At 42.3% G+C, this 19,832-nt stretch overlaps 3 protein-coding genes across 8 annotated transcripts in view; 1 reads left to right on the top strand and 2 right to left on the bottom strand.

The window, feature by feature from the left end:
• On the bottom strand, positions 1 to 5,105 carry LOC145429509 (kinesin-like protein KIF1B). Its single transcript, XM_080303124.1, has 5 exons — positions 4,515 to 5,105; positions 2,922 to 3,064; positions 2,562 to 2,743; positions 1,194 to 1,251; positions 1 to 257 (listed from the first exon to the last, which is right to left on the bottom strand). Exons 2-5 carry the CDS (start codon positions 3,060 to 3,062, stop codon positions 72 to 74), a joined length of 567 nt encoding a protein of 188 aa, XP_080159250.1. The 5' UTR covers positions 3,063 to 3,064; positions 4,515 to 5,105; the 3' UTR covers positions 1 to 71.
• LOC113024478 (kinesin-like protein KIF1B) overlaps positions 1 to 19,832 on the bottom strand; it is a 91,849-nt gene that overhangs the window by 4,927 nt on the left and 67,090 nt on the right. The window lies entirely within an intron of this gene.
• Positions 5,060 to 19,832, top strand: part of LOC113010651 (leucine-rich repeat-containing protein 31-like) — an 18,232-nt gene continuing 3,459 nt past the window's right edge. The window contains exons 1-10 of one of the 4 annotated variants that reach the window (XR_013909745.1): positions 5,060 to 5,198; positions 6,056 to 6,152; positions 6,258 to 6,335; positions 10,105 to 10,261; positions 10,491 to 10,559; positions 10,753 to 10,796; positions 11,782 to 11,866; positions 12,073 to 12,256; positions 12,526 to 13,127; positions 13,517 to 13,825. Coding sequence is in view for 2 of the 4 variants with exons in the window: in XM_080303106.1 (XP_080159232.1) it covers positions 12,038 to 12,256; positions 13,517 to 13,619; positions 13,945 to 14,109; positions 14,284 to 14,439; positions 14,713 to 15,170 (1,101 nt within the window). In the remaining 2 variants the exon portion in view is untranslated. Of the gene's footprint in view, positions 5,199 to 6,055; positions 6,153 to 6,257; positions 6,336 to 10,104; positions 10,262 to 10,490; positions 10,560 to 10,752; positions 10,797 to 11,781; positions 11,867 to 11,959; positions 12,257 to 12,525; positions 13,128 to 13,516; positions 13,826 to 13,944; positions 14,110 to 14,283; positions 14,440 to 14,712; positions 17,834 to 19,832 lie in introns of those variants that run through there. The other 3 variants (XM_080303106.1, XR_013909744.1, XM_080303105.1) reach the window with 3 other exon arrangements.

Below are 19,832 nucleotides of genomic sequence, written 5' to 3' on the forward strand. Positions count from 1 at the left end.
CAAGACCGATCAGCTCCGAGCAGAGAAGGAAGAAGGCAGCAACAAGAACGCCCACTAAGCCCACGTTTTTCTCACCTTGGTGGCCAGCTCCTTCTCACGCTTTCAAAGGTGGTGCTGGAGATCTGCGAGGAGACGGAGGTGGACGTGGACAGAGTGCTGGAGCTCACGCTGGGGGACAGAGACTCACTCAGGGACTTGGTGGTGGGAGCTGTTCCCACGGGAGCCGCCTCTCCCAGAAGGTGACGGGTCTTTTCCACCTGGAAGAAAGATGGGGGCTAATGTGAGGTAGGGAGAAGAGGGGACGTTAGTCATGTAAAGGCCATAGGTGAGGGTAGGGACGTAGATCGACCGGTAAATTGAGGGCTTCGCTTTTACACTCAGCTCCCTCTTCACCACGACGGACCGGTGCAGCGTCCGCATTACTGCAGCTGCAGCCCCAATCCGTCTGTCAATCTCCGGCTCCCTTCTCCCATCACTCGCGAACAAGACCCCGAGATACTTGAACTCCTCCACTTGGGGCAGGAACTCATCCCCGACTCATCCTATATTTCCGTTTTTATATTTCTAATGTTTGCCTTGTTTTCTTCACTGTCTAGTCTGCCTCTGTCTTGCCTGTATGGATGCATTTACACCGAAATGTCCCCAACAAAGGATGTTTTAATTCACCACTATTCCAGTGAAACACGAGTCTCCCATCTTCCTGCTACCAGTCTGGAGTTTTTGTTCACCAAAGCACACACCAACTTCATACTGACGGACAGATCACTGCCCTTTTGCCGCCTTGTCTGACCGTGTTTTGTGGCTGTGGTTCACTTCACCTCACTCTTCCCCATTCTTGTCATTAAATCAGGCTGTTCTGCAACCATGGCAGCCATTCACTCTATGGCTCTATTCATGGTGTATTTTACCCCTTCACCAAAGGCCGTTCTCGTTTCCAACATTATATTTGCAGTGTTCGTCTATCTATCAATATCTGCGGAGTATTTTTTTTAACGAGTATCCTATTTTCTAAAGCACAGCATGTAAAGGGTAGCTCGGTTAGCAGGATGCTAGCATGTAGCGCTTAGTGAGACACGCCTCAGACGAGTTGAGCAAAGACCCCGTCTGTGTACTTTATACGTGAGCAACGGATTTAAATAAAATTAAGGTTTCAAAAGACAAACTTGAAGATAAAAAAATATATATATACTCACCGGAGAGCCGCCAGGGTTTGCCGCTGCCATCTTGGCGCTCCTAAATTCAAAACTGCCTCTGCAGTCAGGCAGGGGAGGCGTGGAAATTGTCTTTGAGTTAGTCAAACGTTTTCCTTAGTTCGAGTAGATGATAAAAAAAAAAATAATAATAATAAATGGGATTTTAAGTAGGACTAGGCGTTCTGTAATGATCTCTATTTAGGAGAAAAACTTAATCACTCACCTTTAAACAGCTCTCTTTTAGGAGACACACACTCATGTGATCAAACAGCGTAATTTAATTGGCTGAGAGCCACTCGACTCGATCTGGTGCTGATTGCTCTGGCTTGGGTCATTAAAGTTCATCACTTTTGCAGGTGAATTTTTGCAGGTGAATTTTTTTCAGGTGAATTTTTGCAGGTGAATTTTTTGCAGGTGAATTTTTTGCAGGTGAATTTTTGCAGGTGAATTTTTGCAGGTGAATATTTTTGCAGGGAAATTTGGAGGATAAAAATTCAGTGTCATAAATTCAATGTCTAAAAATACTTGAATTCTGATGATACTATATTTCTTCCATAGCAGAGCGCCCAGAGTCGGCGATTAGAAGAAGGTCATTGAAGACTCTTAGTAGGGCAGTTTCGGTGCTGTGACGCGGTCTAAATCCAGACTGGAATTTATCACTTATACCGTTTCTCTCTAAGTGGGTCTGTAGTTGCTGAAGCACTATTTTCTCTAAAACTTTTGACATGAAGGGGAGTTTAGAAATCGGCCTGTAATTTGCTAGAGTGTTACGATCAAGGCTACTTTTCTTGATAACAGGTTGCACGACTGCATGTTTAAAGACAGTCGGAACATAGCCAGATGACAGTGATGAGTTCATTAAAAATAAGATACAGGACCCGATTGTATTCAATGCATTCTTAATGATACGAGAAGGAATAATGTCATGCAGAGAATTTGAGCTTCTCAGGTTATTAATTATTTCCTTTAAAGTCGAGAATGACACAGGTTCAAACTGTTGAAAAACCGTTGAACATTCAGAAACTGGGGCTTGATTTACTACTGGAGAATGTGGGGCCCTTAACACCGAGATTTTATCTATAAAATAATTTAGAAATTTTTCGCAGAGGGCCGGGGAGGCACCCATCGAAACGTCAGAGCAGGGATTAACCACTGAGTTAAAGATTTTGAACAGAACTCGAGGATTGTGACTATTAGTCGCAATAATGTTTGACAAAAAAGAAGTTTTTGCCATTTTGGCAGCCTTCTGAAAGGTGTGTGTCAGAAGGCGCAGGCACTACAACACAACAGGAACAAGACCGATCAGCTCCGAGCAGAGAAGGAAGAAGGCAGCAACAAGAACGCCCACTAAGCCCACGTTTTTCTCACCTTGGTGGCCAGCTCCTTCTCACGCTTTCAAAGGTGGTGCTGGAGATCTGCGAGGAGACGGAGGTGGACGTGGACAGAGTGCCGGAGCTCACGCTGGGGGACAGAGACTCACTCAGGGACTTGGTGGTGGGAGCTGTTCCCACGGGAGCCGCCTCTCCCAGAAGGTGACGGGTCTTTTCCACCTGGACGAAAGATGGGGGCGAATGTGAGGTGGGGAGAAGAGGGGAGGTTAGTCATGTAAAGTCTGTACTCTAAGAAAAAACTTTTTAGAATAGCACTTTGTTCTTTGAGTTGAAAAGTCATTTTTCCCTCTACGATATTAAACAGATTTATTTCTTTATGAATCTTTTAACGCCCCACCTCCTGCAGCTGCTCCATCTTCTCCAGCTCCCACTGGTGCTCTAGGATGAGGCTATCTCCTCTGGGCCTCCAGCCGGCCAGGTTCTCCTCTCCACGCACATAAGCCACTGATGTGTCCAGGACCTTCCTCCTCCTCCGCATCCCTGCTCAGGACATGAGCCCTCATTAGGATGAAGCTCTCCACAGAATCTCCGGTCAAACCTCACAAAATTTCAAGAACCACCAAACAGCTAAAACAGTAAATGAGAGAAGGAACACGGATTCTGCACAAAGACGTAAACACAAAGACCCGCGAATCAGAATCGGTGAGACGTCGCCTTTCTCACCCGACGGCACGACACTCGGGGCTGAAAGCAGACAGCTCGCTGATTCTGATGTTTCGGCGGCTCCGCGCTTTGTGTTTACGCCCTTTTTGTGCTGATTCTAAAGCTGTTAGTTTGATGTCTCTCCAAAACAATATTGACTGAACCAGCAGCAAAAGAAGATCCAAACTACGCTTCACAAAAACATCATCATGAATTCACTCTGACTTTTGCTGTTTTGCTTCCACCACACTTCATGCACAGCTCTCTCTCTCTCTCTCTCTCACACACACACACACACACACACACACACACACACACACACACACACACACACACACACACACAAGCTCAACGTTAACAAGTGGGAATTTTTCTGGATTTAAGAGAAGATGAATAAAAGTGAGCAGTATTTACTACATGCTTTGGGTGACTAAATGGAGGATGGATAGGTGACATGAAAACACTACTGACCCTTTATACTGAGCCAATAGCTCACACACTTCTACTAAATCTGTCTAAAGAGCCAGTAATCACAGAGGATAGATACTGGAAGCAAACTGAAATGTTAGGAGGAACTAAATCACACATTACAACACCAGTGGCAGCACCCTGCTGTCTCACACATCGGGATCACGGTCCTGTTGAAACGGGCTAATCGCTAAAGCCCACAGTTGCATTCCTCTATACTCAATATGATGGAAAAAACTATTTTAACAAACAATTAAAAAATGAACAAGTAAAAGATCTACTATAGCCAAAAGAAGACCATTTACAGACTATAGCCCTGTGAACAAGTATTTGCCGCCTTTCTCATTTCCTATCTTATTCCATATTTGTCACACTTACACCTTTCACATCAATACATTTATAACATTAGACAACAATGTCTAATATTCAACGGCAGTTTTCAAGGGCAAAACGCTATCCAAACATACTTGGTCCTATATGAAAAAGTAATCACACAGAAAACCTGATACCTTGTGTGTCACCTCTGACACCAACAACTGCAGCAAGCGTTTGGTGCTAGAGGTCACATTTGGACTCTGGACCTCTGTGGAGTGTGCACATGATCTCATTACTGTCTAAAAATCCAAGGAGTGCTGAATCATTGAAAAATACACAGTAACAGGTGTGTAGCATCGCTAACTAGGTAGCAACAAGCCTCTAACACAGTGTATGTATGCTAGCGGCTAATCTAGCAAACAAATGAACAGAGTGCTTTTAGCTGTTGCACAAGGATAAAATGATAAACTGTGTGTCTTTTTTATAATGACCTGCTTCAATTTACCTTAATCCAAGGAGTGCTCAGTGTGGGTAAATCTGCCATGAGCAGATAAAGTGGATGAGTGGGACTAGGTAGGTGTGCCGAAAACAGGCAACAAAGCTGACGCTGAAGAGTGTGCTGAGAACATAGTGGCGCCGCCAGCAGGTTTCCGGCTAGCAGGAAGACTTTGGCGCAGTAACACCTCCAACATTGGCAGTCCCATTTTGTGAAAGCCAGTAAAAAAAATAGCTAGGTTTCCATGTGTCATTTGTGTGGAACAATACTGCACAACAAGCTAAATAGATTTTAAAAAACGAAAAAAAAATTGTTGAACAACAGAAGATAAATGTCCTTTTTTTCTATTTTCAACTGGCCGGCTGTGTGGTGCGCAGCGTTAAGAGGCCAGCATTCAGACCCCAGAGTTTAACGGCCAAGTTCGAGTCTCTGACGGTCTGTCTGCTATAGCGGGGTAGGCCGAGCGAAAGACGAAGCTCCGGGCTCCTCCTTTTTCCAGCTTTTTTTTTTTTCATTCACATTTATTTAGATATCAAGCTGCAAGTAAAAGCTCAGGGAAACACTTTTAAGGCGCCCTTTAAGGTACCCTATATATGTCCTTTCACATCTTATCACTTCATACAGTGCTATGGGCCAGTCTACACCTGCTACTTTCTGCACAAGCTTTTATCACACAAGACCTGCTGTTTACAGGTAAGAAACACAGTGTCAGTAATGTTAAAGTGGCTGTGTGGAGTAGCACAACCACTGCTAATATAACACTTTTCACATGCATTTCTACATATTACAGTGTCTTTTACCGTCTTTATGGTGCTAGCTTAAAGTCATGCTGTAAATGTTAGCTTGTAGTCAAACATATTCAGACCATGTTAGGACAGAAATATTGGCTTCTATCATGACTAGTTAACAGAGATGTTAACTGCCCACGCGTTACTGTAATCCGATTACTTTTTTCAAGTAACGTTACACACTGTTTACAGCAACACTGTTTACAGCGACAATACTGCACAACAAGCTAAATAGATTTAAAAAAACGAAAAAAATTTTTTGATTTAATGATTGTGTTTAGGATTATTGTGTGAATGTGAGAGTGAATGAATAGTGGCATTGTAAAGCACTTTGGGTGCCTTGAAAAGCGCTATATAAATCCAAACCATTATTATTATTATTTCAGAAACATGTTTAGAGGATCTTTGTAAGCCTGTATTTACTTTAAAAGAAGGGAAGCACTTCTTCATCCTACAGAAAAGGTGACACATTACAGATGAGTTCATAAAAAGTGTCTCTGTCACTCTTTCAAGGCTCTGTCACTTTTTCTTTTTTTACTGGAATAGCATGGTAAAGTAGGCCTAGGCTGCCATCTTGTGGCAGTGTGTTGTTACTACAACATATGACATTGTGTTTCTATTAGAAATATAATTCAGCACCACTGAGCCGCTCTCTGTTACAAACTGAACCTGTTTTTTTAGACGTATAAATCACTAAGTACAGTGAAGCTTTTGGTTTTGTAAAAGTGTTTCTTATTCTAAATGCATGTTGATTTTTATCAGGGTGAAGAGCAGTTAGCAGTGCATTCATGGACATCTTTAAACTATTAATTGAAGAATCTTTGGTGATGATGGCATGAACTAGAAACGTGAGCTCCAGGTGAGACTGCACAGAACAACAAGTGTCCTTAAACTGCATCAACTGATGACTTCTCACAATTTTATTCTACTGTGTGTTTTTATCATTGAACGTTTCTGTCTTCAGGTTTCTCTCAGACCAAGATTGAATGTGATGACAAGGGTGATGGATGGTGTGACATGTGCTGCTGGCCCACAGAACCAGGTGAGTATGCTGTCCATGTGCTCTGCAACAATGAGGACATCCAACACTCTCAGTTAAGATTAGTTTTCGTGATTGTTGCCTCAAGGCCTGAGATCATGGTGGTGGGCTTGTGATGGACACACATGGCTGAAACCTCTCCTGTAGAGGCTAAGCCCAGGCTTGAAGCCACTGGGCTGTTCGTTGGCGGGGGTGACGCGATGTCACTGGTATGCATGAAGTTATTAAACTTGATACAGTCCAATAACTCCAGCCTTACTCATCTTGTCCTTCAGATTCTTTATTTTCAGGATTTAACAGCAGCGCAGCGGTCACAAACTGTTTGCTTCCTCCCGATCAACAACACAGCTGCCGCTAATTACGTGTGTCTACCTTAAATATCTTCACAAACTCAAAATGTGACCTCTAGCACCAAACGCTTGCTGCAGTTGTTGGTGTCAGAGGTGACACACAAGGTATCAGGTTTTCGGTGCGATTACATTTTAATATGATATGAATGATAATGATAATGATAGAAATATTACTAACATGAGAGATGTGGTTAATGAGTTTAATAAATTCTTTGTAAGTGTTGGGCCAGACTTGGCTGAAACAATTCCTGATATAACAGATTCTGCAGAGAAAGAAACGAAACTCATTGACTGCAATCCTCATTCAATGTTTTTAACGGTGGTAGAAGAAAAGGAAATCATTGATATTGTTGGGAAATCACAAACAAAAAATTCTACAGACTCTGATGACATTGATATGGAAATCGTTAAGAAAGTGATAGATGGCATCTCCAAACCCTTAACACACATTTGCAATTTGTCTCTACAAACTGGTGCATTCCCAACACAAATGAAAACAGCTAAAGTAATACCACTGTTTAAAAATGGAGATAGACACCAATTTACAAATTATAGTGTTACGTTTCGGTGTTGTCAGTGTGTTGTTTTTGGCGTGACTGTTATGTGTTTCCTGTTTTACTTTGAAAGTCTGTGTTATCTTAGTCTTTTCAGTTTACGTTTCCCTGTCTCGTCAGTTCTGAGTTGCCCCAGCTGTGTTTCCCTCTTGTTGTCCATTTTCCTGATTGCTCCCTCTAGGTATTTAAACCCTGTGTTTCAGTGTGTCATGGTCGCGATCTCCCCCGTGTTGTAAATAGTTTGTTGTAAATAGATTTGTCGATACTTTCGTTTCGGGATTTTGGTGGTGAGCTTTAGTGGGGGGTTTTTGTGTGTGTGTGTGTGTGTGTGTGTGTGTGTGTGTGTGTGTGTGTGTGTTTTTTTTTTCCTTTATTTTTACTTTTTTCGTGTTGCACTCCGGTTGCCTAGGCCGGGGTGTAACAATAGGCCTGTTTCTCTACTTTCACAATTTTCAAAAATACTGGAAAAAGTTTTCATTAATAGACTTGACAAATTTATAGATAAACACAAAATAATAATGGACAGTCAGTATGGTTTCAGACCAAATAGATCAACATCTATGGCATTAATGGAACTAATTGAAAATATCACCAACAATATAGATCAAAGACTTTTGACACAATTAATCATGAAATATTACTTGATAAACTGGAGTACTATGGCATTAGAGGAGTGGTGCTAGAGTGGGTCAGGAGTTATTTGAGAGACAGGCAACAATTTGTGAAGATTGGTGAATATCAGAGTGCCTGGACATTGTTTGCGGAGTTCCACAGGGGTCAGTATTGGGACCAAAGCTGTTTATCCTCTACATCAATGATATATGTAAAACATCTGATATATTACAGTTTATTTTATTTGCAGATGATACAAATATTTTTTGTGCTGGAGAGAATTCACAGCAGCTTTTGGAAATTGTCACACAAGAAATGATTAAACTGAAAACATGGTTTGACAGAAACAAGTTATCACTAAATTTGAAAAAAACTACATTTATGTTATTTGGAAATTGTAAAAAAGAAGCCGGAGCAAAATTGTTAATAAACAATGTTGAAATAGAGCAAGTTTCTGATACAAAATTTCTGGGTGTGATAATAGATAAGAAAATCTGCTGGAAACCTCACATAAAGCATATACAAGCTAAACTGTCAAGAAGCATCTCTGTACTGAGTAAAGTTAAACATTTTTTGCCTTCCAAATCACTCCGGGTACTTTATTGTTCACTTATATTGCCATATTTGGAATACTGTGTGGAAATCTGGGGAAATACATACAAAGCTTCACTTCAACCACTATGTAAAATTCAGAAAAAAGCAATCAGGATGATTACTAAAGCAGGATTTAGAGACCAACAAACATCATGTGCTTGAAATTAAAAATTCTGAAGTTTATGGATCTTATAAAATATAAAACTGCAAAAATTATGTACAAAGCCAGATACAATGTGTTACCAGGAAATGTACAGAGGATGTTTTTTGACAGAGAAGGGGACTATGAATTGAGGGGGAAATTAAATCTGAAGACTCTTAAAGCACAGACAAAGGTTAAAACCTTTTGTGTTACTATTTATGGGGTAAAACTGTGGAATAGTTTTACTGTGGACCTACAGCAATGCTCAAGAATTAGTCAGTTCATAAAGATGTTTCGAAAACTGCTTTTGGAAGAATATGAAACTGATAAAGTTGATCACCCATTGTATGTATAAATATACTAAATTCTATCTAAATTCTATCTATCACTGTAGCTATGTTTATACATGTTCTCCTTGTTTATTGTGTGGGGTAAGTGATGATGGGAATTAGGTGAATTATGTGGGATTCAACAAAATGTTGAGCAGGGGGTAGGGATTAATAAGTATGTTATACTTCTTCCTACTCCATTTCAGACCAAATAATTGTCATTTCATGTCATTTAGACTTTGTTTTATTTTATTTTATTTTTTTGTTTTATCTGAGCACATACGTGTGTGTGTGTATTTACATATATATTCGTATTTGTAAATGAAAGTATGTGTAGTTGTGTATATATTGTTTTTTTTTTCTCTATATGTCTGAAATAAAGAAAGATACAATACAATACAATATAGGACCAAGTATGTTTGGATAGCGTTTTGCCCTTGCAAACTGCCGTTGAATATTAGACATTGTTGTCTAATGTTATAAATGTATTGATGTGAAAGGTGTAAGTGTGACAAATATGGAATAAGATACGAAATCAGAAAGGAGGCAAATACTTGTTCACAGTTTCAACAGGACCGTGATCCCGATGTGTGAGACAGCAGGGTGCTGCCACTGGTGTTGTAATGTGTGATTTAGTTCCTCCTAACATTTCAGTTTGCTTCCAGTATCTATCCTCTGTGATTACTGGCTCTTTAGACAGATTTAAATGAACACATTCAGTAGCTGTTGTGAGATGAACTGGCATTTATAGTACATCTGTTCCAACACAGTGAAGTCACATGCAATTTAGATAGTCATCATGAGACGTTTTACCAAAAGCTTTTGTAATTCTTTTCAGTCTGTCAGTGTGGCATCTGTGTCTACACTTGGATTTGAAGTTTATAGAGGTTAAAGAGCACATTGTACACGGGCCTTGAAGAAAAGGTATGTAGTCTTAAGCCCGATGTTTTGGTGGAGTCAGGGGTCTGTAGCATTTTGCACTTCCAGCAGACTGACGTTTGGTCACCATCATCATCATCATCATCATCACTGAATCACAACATCTTCTCCTTCACCCTCACACTCTAACTCCACTCTGTTCCCTTTCATACATCATATATACTTAGTCTGCTACAAACCAGAAGGCGTAAAGCAGGATAAAGTTAAAAGTTTGACCCATTGTGTAAACTAACTTGAATGATCAACAACCAGGAGGAGGCAACGATTATGGAGGGACGGGAGGTGAGGACCACGCAGGTGGAGGAAGTGAGGAATGTGATGGAGAAGATTGAGCTCAACAAGGGACAGGATGACCCACTGAGCACTTCAGAGGGGCAAGTGGAGCACGCAGGCAACAAGACCAGCAAAGGTGATTTGTATGTTTGTATGTATTGTATGCTTTATATTTGGAGTCCAGGCTGAATTTTAGAGGAGTACCCGATGGCTGAAACGACAGTAATTTATGTTCCCTGACCAAGGATCAAGGAACATGTATTTTACACCAGCTGATACATGTACAGTCAAATCTATTGAATGTTGATATTATTACATTTAATGTAACCATTTAAAATGATTTTGTTTTTGTTTTTCTCCCAAAGTCACGTACGTCAACACAGGATCCACCAGGGGGAGAGTTTTTGGTGAAAGCCACAAAAAGACAAAGATGGGTATGTCATTGTTTGTGGAAGTATTTAGAATAGTCTGATACACTGTAGTAGAGTGTGTATGGAAGATTTGATTCAAGGAACATTATCATATGAAGATGAAAACCAAAGTTGTGCGATCTCTGAAAGTGTTTTGTTTATTTGCTTTTTGTTTGTTTGTTGTTTATGAAACTGGTGACTTGGCTGTGATCTTCAGTCCCAGAGGCATCAAGATCCAGACCTAAGAAGAAAAGACCACTAGTAAGTATGCTTTTGCTAATGCTTTTAATCACCACAGCTCATTCCATTCAGTACAAATACCTGTAGATATGTGATGATTCCAAGTTTACATTACACTAATGGCAGGAAACTGCATACATGTGTCACCTTATACACATACCACATACTATAGAATTCAGTCCCCTTTGCTTTTTGCAGTCTTATTGCAATATATAAGTACTTTTAACAGATGATGCAAGTACAGTTAAATGCATTCACTCCAGTAAAAATGCTTCTAACACAATGCTGTTGCAAGCAGCAGGTTTTCTTTTTCTGTTGTCGATGTAGATTAGATAGAACTTTATTAATCCCTCGGGTGGTTCCTCTGGGAAATTCAGTTTCCAGTATCAGGACACTGACAGAAGTTGCATATTACAGAGTTAGAATATCAGGACGGGACCAGGTTGGTGGGGGTCAAACAGCAGATCCAGTCGTGCAGTGATAATTCATATTTAATGCAGCAGATTTTGTTAGAAATGTGTAAACGATTGTATTCTAATCACATTGGCTAATTTTATATGCATATATAGAAAAAAGGTATTTTTATTATGTCAACAGTCCTCCAACAGCATCCAGGAAGTACTATCCTATTCCCATGCCTCTGTCCAAACCAGGCGAGTGTTTCCATGTCACTTCAATGTGTTCTTTGCCATCAATAATTTTATGTTGATTTTTTTTTACATAAGCTGCCTCGTGTGACCTTCCACTTTTTTCCCCTTGTCATTTCTCACCTCCTTTGGATATGTATGTATCTCTTATTTATATAATCCTCTTACCCAACTCTGTCCTCCTTCCTCTTCTTTTCTCCTTCAATCGCTCTCACCGTTCATCAATATCGCACATCCAGACTATACCCGTAAGATGGAGTTGATCCGCTAGCTTGTGAGCGGCTATATCTTTTTTTAAAGCGTAATGTTGCTCTAGCTGTGCTCACTGTGATCCTGAGCTCCTGTTATGTTTGCTGCAGGGGATCCAGCGGAGGATCACAGTGACCCTCATCCACGAGAAGGGCAGCGAGCTCCATTGGAAAGATGTTTATGAGCTGGTTGTAGGTGAGCAGCCTGCCTTTAGGGTCTAGTCGTGCTATACCTCTGTGTAGAAAAGAAAAACCCCAAAGCACAGAAACAATGTTTTATAGTGTTTGTGTGACAGGTCAAAATAAGTAAGCATATAAAACATGAAGTGTTTGTGAGGTTCATCTGCAGCACCTTTGTCTTTGTGAAATGTTTGCTGATTCAAAATTTTCCCTCCTAAACAGGAAGGAGTTTGTGGAGGCCTATGTGAATCATGCCTTCAACACATCAGTGGAGAGTCTGTTCCAGGAGTTCAAGCGAGGCTTCTTCCTGGTGTGTGAGCAGGATTTGGTGAGGCTGTTTCGACCAGAGGAGCTGCAGGGAGTGCTGGTCGGCCAGGACGTGCATGACTGGGAAAAGTTCAAACAGGTACAGTCAGCCAAACAGACACAGGCTGTAGTTTCACAGCTGTCCTGTAGCACAATAACTGTGTACTGCATACTGTCAAAAGCATTCAGTCGGCTGCTTTAACACAAATATGAACTTGAGTCACATCTCAGTCTTAATCCAGACTTTTGTATGATAGTATAATATAATAGTCAGCCCACCGTTCGCAGCTATAACTGCTTCCACTCTTCTGGAAAAGCTTTCCACAAGGTTTAGGTGTGTTTATGGGAATTTTTTGACTATTCTTCCAGAGGTGCATTTATGGTGTCAGACACTGATGTTGGAGGAGAAGGCCTGGCTCACAGTTGCTGCTCTAATTCATCCCAAAGATGTTCTATCAGGTTGAGGTCAGGACTCTGTGCAGGCTAGTCCAGTTCTTCTACACCAAACTCACTCATCCATGTCTTTATGGGCCTTGTATTGTGCACTGGTGCCCAGCCATGTTGGAACAGAAAGTGGCCATCCCCAAACTGGAAGCATGAAATTGTCTTGATATGCTGAAGCATTAAGAGTTCCTTTCATCTGCACTAAGGGGGCGACCCAACTCCCGATAAACAGCCCCACACCATAACCGCCCCTCCACCACACTTTACACTTGGCACAGTGCAGTCAGACAAGTACTTCTGGCAACCACCAAACCCTGACACATCCATCGGATTGCCAGTCAGAGAAGTGTGATTCGTCACTCCAGTAAACACATCTCCACTGCTTTAGAGTCCAGTGTTGAGATGCTTAAATCACTCCATCTGACGCTTTGCATTGTGTTTGTCAGTGTAAGGCTGGGATGCAGCTGCTCAGCCATGGAAACCAATGAAGTTTGGACATCTGTAACAACAGCAGACTGCAGATATTGGTGACTTAAGTGCACTATGAGCCTTAGCATCAGCTGACTCGCTGTCATTTCCAATTACTTCCACTTTGTTATAATATCACTAACAGCTGACTATGGAATATTTAATAGCGAGGAAATTTCATGACTGGACTTGTTGCACTGGTGCATCCTATCACATTACCATGCTGGAATTCATTCAGTTCCTGAGAGCGACTCGTCCTTTCACACATGTTTGTAGAAGTAGTCTGCATGCCTAGGTGCTTGATCTAATACACCTGTGTCCATGGAAGTGATTGGAACACATTAATTGAATGATTTGGATGTGTTAGGGAATACTTTTGGCAACATAGTGTATATGTGCCTGACCTTACAAACTCTATGATTATAACAGTCATTTTCACTGTTTTCAGAACACAAGTTATGGTTGGAGATATCATGACCGCCACCCCACCATACAGATGTTTTGGGAGGTATTTGATGAACTAACTGAAGAGCAGAGGAAAGATTTCCTTCGTAAGTACTTGCTGAAGCCTCCATTATGATATGTTACTGAAATCACACTGTATCATATAAAACATTAGATTTTTCTGCGCTTTACCAAGATACATTAGAGAGCAGCATTGTTCTGATTAATATACTGTAAAGCTGCTTCTAGCTGGTGGACTGAGCCGCCTCACCTTTCACCTGGCTCACGTCACACACCTGGAGAGACTCGACCTCCACCTGTGTTGCCTCACGCGAGATGATCTAGAGGCTCTGAGTCAGTTGCTACCAATCTCACACGCCGGACACTAATCGCATGCTCGCTGCAGCAGTCATGTGACTCGTTGTTTTTCAGTCCAGGTGCTGCCCTCTCTCACTGCACTGACCGAGCTTGATGTGTCATCCAATAAGGAAGTGGGAGGTGTGGTCCACCTGCTGGTCTCCGCCCTCCCTGCGACACAAATGAGGCGGCTGCCATTCAACAGCTGCTACATGAGCAACGAGTCCTTCACTGCTCTGGGTAACACACACACACACACACACACACACACACACACACACACACACACACACACACACACACACACACACACACACTTGTTTATTTATAGAAGTTTTCCTTCAAGTCATTCTCCCCGAATACCTCTTCCACCCTCTAGCCTGAAATGGTGAAAACTTTGTGTTTATGCATCAGCCCTGGCGGTGTCCTATCTGCGCACGGTGGATATTTCCTGGTGTAAAGTGGTTGGCGGTCACTTGGCGCTCCTGCTGGATGCTCTGCAGCCATCAGTCGTCAGCGAGCTCCGTCTTTGCAGCTGCGAGCTCACCACTGATGACATGCTACATCTGGGTAACTAACACACAATGACATTATACTTTTTCTTTTTTGGTCTGTAGTGGATCATTAGGCTGCATAAATGTATATTAAGACAAGTAAAGCCTGAAGGAAATTGATATTTCTTTCATTTATTTCATGCTGCCAGCATCTGTAGCTGTCGTATAAAACAAAACAATGAAACTATTCGGTGTTATTTTTGTCTCCATCAGAAACATTGTGAACAAAACAGTAAAGTGAACAGGCATAAAGTGATCAGTTATCAATGGGTCCTCTTCCTCTGTGCAGCTGCCGTGTGCAGACGGGGCTGTCTCTCCTCACTCCGTGCACTGGATCTGTCCTACAACAGCTTGGTGGGAGACAACGGTTGGTGCAGTCTGTTTGCAGCAGGAGGTCTGGGCTCTCTGGAAGACGTAGATGTCAGTTTGCGACCTTCAACCTCTGCTCCGTGCTCAGCCTGGCTGCCCGCTCTGCTCCGAGCTCTGCCTCAAATGCCGGCGCTGGCTCGACTGGCCATGCAGAGGTGGACAGCTGACTGTCAGGAGAGAGAGCAGCTGAGGTACTGTCTGAAAAAGAGGAGCGTCCTGCTGGAAAGGGATCCAGATTTACAAGACACATTATCAACATGTAAAGGGAACAGTCAGGAGAGCCTAGAAGAGAGTCAGCCTGAGGAGATTGGAGCGGACCGCACTGGAATTTACTGTCAAAGAGCGACCCACTTTGTTGCTTTATTATTATTTTTTTAAGTCTCTGTTACCACAAGAAGGTCAGTGTTGACGTCAGCTGCATCACGTCTGATGTAAACTGTGTCACACGTGATGGTTTCAGGGAATACTGGGAACTTACAGAGTTAAGCACAGCTGGTGTGGGTTATCATATTTGTCGTCTCTCACCTTGGCTGCAGGGTCTGGGTCTTTCCAATGCAGCAGTCCTAACACTTGAGACACACATGCCGAGAAGTGGGGATACCTGGAAATGGACAAAGGCTTTCAGCAGAGTTTTAAAGCAGCTATTCAGGAAAAGAGCTGTGAATTATCTGCATACCTTGTTAGGTAATCAGCTATTTTGGGGTTCTTTAACAAATCAACCAAAAGGTCGACTGAGTATTTTCTCGTCAGAGTACCATCACCGTTCACGATGATGTTGAGCACAAGCTGGAGCGTTTGATGGATGTTCTTTGCATCAAAGAGCTACGAGGAAATCCCAGAGAGTAGAGACAGGATATTATGTGAATCAGCATGAATGTTGTTTGTTGTTCAACAGATAAAAACGAGAAGAGAAAATAGAAACAAAGTAAAAAAGGAACAATTGTTTCTGCCGTTAAGAAAAAAAAATTGAGTCATGGCAGAGACCTGCAGAAGTCTTGAGTCTCATTTGATGACATTTTGTCAGATTGCCTTGTAATAAAAAAAAAACAAAACTGTTTTTTGAGCAAAAGTTCTCCAGGTTTTTTTGGAGTTCTTTCAAAGTTTTCTTATTTTTGGACGTTAGCTGCTTTTTCACTCTTTTTCAGTCCAGTCTGTGCATCTGAACATTTACAGAAAGATTTCTTTGTTTCGTCTTTAGACACTTTGTTAAACGCAGATCCCAGCAGAGTTCGCCTACCTTCTCTCCAACCTTCTCAGGTTTTGTGGATATTATACATGGTTATGCTGAGGATATGTCGGCTACTTTCCACTGGAAATGCCTTTTGGTTAAACTGTCAGCGAGGAATTTGCACTGTTACATTTTTATATAACTTTAATGCAAAAAAAACAGCTGCTTGTTTAAGTGAAAATACACTGATGGGGTTTTTTTCTATTCATGAACAGGAGTGTGATCAGTTTAATAAAAGAAAAAATAACCATAACCAAGATATGAGGGGAAATCTTGGACAAATACAAGCAGACTGGAGCAGCCAGCGTTCAAAACACCGACGTTCAAGGTAACAGAAGGTTCCCGAGCCACATCCACCCAGCTGGTTTCTGTGTTTCTTGTGTATTTGTGTACACTGTGACTTCATGGCTGTCTTGGGCTCCAGCTCTTGTTTTGGTGTCTCATTAATTTGATTTAATGTCCTGCTTAGTGATAACATCACTCTTGGCCTCCCTGCACTGGCTTCCAATTGAATTTAGGATTCATTTTCAAGTTCTTTTATTGGTTTTTAAATCTTTAAATGGTCTGGCACCTGCTGAAGCCCTATGTCCCCACTTGTTCGCTCCGGTCAGCTGAGCAGCTGTTGCTCTCAGTCCCCAAATCACGGCTGAAACTGAGAGGAGACTGAGCGTTCTCTATCGTGGCTCCTAAGCTTTGGAATAATCTTCCTCTTCACATTAGGCAATCGACATCAGTGCTGGTTTTTAAATCCAGATTGAAAAAGCATTTTTATTCACTGGCTTTTGACTCAGTGGTTGACTGACTTGTATTTACTTGTATTTTATTGTTTTTCGCTATGTTTATTATTTTATCGTATTTATTATTCTTATGGTATCTATTATGTTTCTATTGTTCAGCAGTTTGGTCAGCCTTGTGTGTTTTTAAAGTGCTATATAAATAAACAATGATGATGATGATGAACATAGTAACGTGTGTTGGGTTGCTCTGTCTTCAGACTCACTGTCAGACTGATTAGACAGTGAGTCTGAAGGTGAGAGTCCTCACTGCCCACGCCTGTCTTTGGGTCTGACCAACACCGTTTCCTGTGTGTCATTCCCCCCTCGCCTTCCCCCCATCCGTCCTGTCTGCACTGACCTCTCCAATAAAGACAAAAGGCCTCATTTTCTGAAACTCTTCCTATCCCATCACCTTGCGAAGAATCACTTCACCATGTTGATTAATAAGGACGGTGGGAATGGTTTGAAGTCTCGTCACAGAAAATGTGCCAAAGGCAAAGAATCTGAGCTTGAAATAAAATGAAATGAAAGATCAGCCCCACACAGGGGTTAAATTCAGATGGAAACTCTTATCACACAAAGAGAACAAGCGAATAAATATATCTGAGTGTGGCCCCTCGACTGTCACAGTGTAGCTGACATTTGATCTTATCATGTGTTAAAGCTATTTTAATTACTGAAGAGAACCAGTGTCAAACTCAGCCCAAGTATGGTTGTACGTTAATCCTTAAAGCAACAACGTTTTTAAAGTTGCAGCGTCATTTTTACACCACACCTAAAATCCCACTAATCGTCCGGGCTCTTCACCCTATGACCACACGCTGGGGTATCTAACACCACATGACCCAAATGGAAACTATGTCAGCTGAAAGAAACCCATCGAAATGTGCAACACTTAAAACTTTGCCTGATTGGAGCATGGCTTCAAATACAGCCCTGAAAACAGACAGGCGGTCGTTGGCATTTCGCCCTCGTTCCTGAGAGACTACATCGATGTATCAGTCAACAAATGAACTACTGTGGCGTCACAGCTGGGGCCTTCTCTGTGTCGTTTATAACACAGAGAAGGACCCAGCTGTGACGCTGAAGTGGTATCTTTAAATTAGCTGTAGGTGTGAATGCTTGTCTGTCTCTCTGTTAGCTTTGCAACAGACTGGTGATATTCAGAGTGCACCATATGTCTGGTATTATTTCCCTTCCAAATTAGTGCTTCCTCTTAGTTGCTGGTCTAAATTTGTTTCCTTTCATGTTCAGGCCGTGTTAGTGTTGTCTCTGTGTGTAGCAGGTTTTGTCTCCATGTTTGTTTCACTGTCTGCCTGTCTGTCTCTGTATTCTGTACTTCTGATAGACGTCTAATTTTGCCAGTCCCTCTTTTTGTGCGCCTTGTACCTTGTCACTCTCTGTGACCGCGTCTCACTTTGCCAGTTCCCATGTATTTAGTCAGTTAATGGTGGTCTGAGTAACCCTCACCACTTTGTTCTCCAGTGTCTTTGTTCCTGTTCATCCTACATATTTTCCCCCATTTGTTATTTATTTCTGCTGTTTGCTATTTATATTTTATTCCTGCACAGTTTGCTTGAAGCACTCATATTTTGTCTATTCTATTCATGTGGATCTTATCTTTCTATTTCCTTGCTTCCTTTTCTGTTTACTTTGCTTCTTGCCCGTGTTTCGTCCTTTTGCGGTGTCTGTGTTTTTTTAATCCTATGGTCTCTTTTAAGTTTGTTTGTCTCTTTACTTCTTCAAACTGAATTCAAAGTGGAGCAAATGCTATATAACATTCTCATAGTCTCATTCACACTAACGTTGGTTCTGTATCTTGTAACCAAAGGAAGCTTCAGCATGCAGACTGGAGCCAGCGATCAAAACACGTGCTTCCTATTTTATTTTGTTGGTTATGTTGAGTTTTGCTGTAACTGTCTCGTTACTCCTGATTTGTCCCTGCCGTCTCCTCTTCCCTAATAACCGTCCTGTGTGTTTATTGTTTAATCTTCTCCTTTCGTCACCCAGCTTCACTGGTCATGTTTCCTAGTGTTATCCCCCAGTATAGGTTTCTGAGTTTCTCAGTTCCCTGTCAGATATTTCATATCATTCTCTCCGTCCAAAATAAACAGGCTGCCTTTAGTTTATCCTTGCCAGCCTGTGAGTCTGCATTTGGGTCTTCTTTTTTCATAACAAATGATCATACTCCCCGCAGATTGTGATAGTGACACCTCCAGGCCATGCTGCAACTCTCTGGAGCTTTCCGCTCTTCAGGAACTCTCTCTGCAGGAGGGGGAGATACAGGAGAGGTGGAGGAAGATCTCAGCCTGGGCGTCTATTGTCTTATGTAGTCTGGAAGATGAGTGGATGGTGGGGTGGGTGCAGTTTTCTCTGTGGTGGGGTTGGGTGGACTGTCCCGGGCTCTGTGGGGCCGGGAGGCGCTGCTGCACTGGGCCCCGGTCTGGATGGGCCTGGGCCCCCTTTCCCTGGCGGGGCGCGGAGTATGGGGGTGTCACCAGGGTGCAGAGGAGGCTACCCCCCCTCTGTCCCCTTCTGGCTGCCTCTGCCTCAATTTTATCCCACAACTTAGACATTCACATTACTCACACTCTCATTACACATACATATAGGATCTTGGGGGTGGGCACAATACATGGATACATGGATACACGATACATGTACACCCCACCCCTGGTGTCGTTGCCCACCTCTCAATTTTAAATACACGTAGACATTGAGGGCTATCAGGAGGGACTATGCGCTTACCTGCTGCTCTCTGGCAGGTAGCTCCATACCCTCCTGGGTTTTAAATGCACCTTAGAACACACATGCATCAACACTACAATGAGCGGGTGGAGGGAGGTTTGGAGTCTTCTCTCACCCCCATTCTCTGCGGCCTGCTGGAGCAGGGGGGCTAGGAGGAGGAGTTGGCCGTCCGACTGCGGTCTGGAGTGTGGGGCCTCCCTGCTGCTGCGGAGTTGGGGTGGTCTGCCTCTCCCCACCGCAGGGAAAAGGGTAACACTACCTGGGTCTGGGTGCAGTTCCCCCCTCCAG

Source organism: Astatotilapia calliptera, chromosome 6 (assembly GCF_964374335.1).
Source record: "Astatotilapia calliptera chromosome 6, fAstCal68.1, whole genome shotgun sequence".
Classification (NCBI taxonomy): Eukaryota; Metazoa; Chordata; class Actinopteri; order Cichliformes; family Cichlidae; genus Astatotilapia; species Astatotilapia calliptera.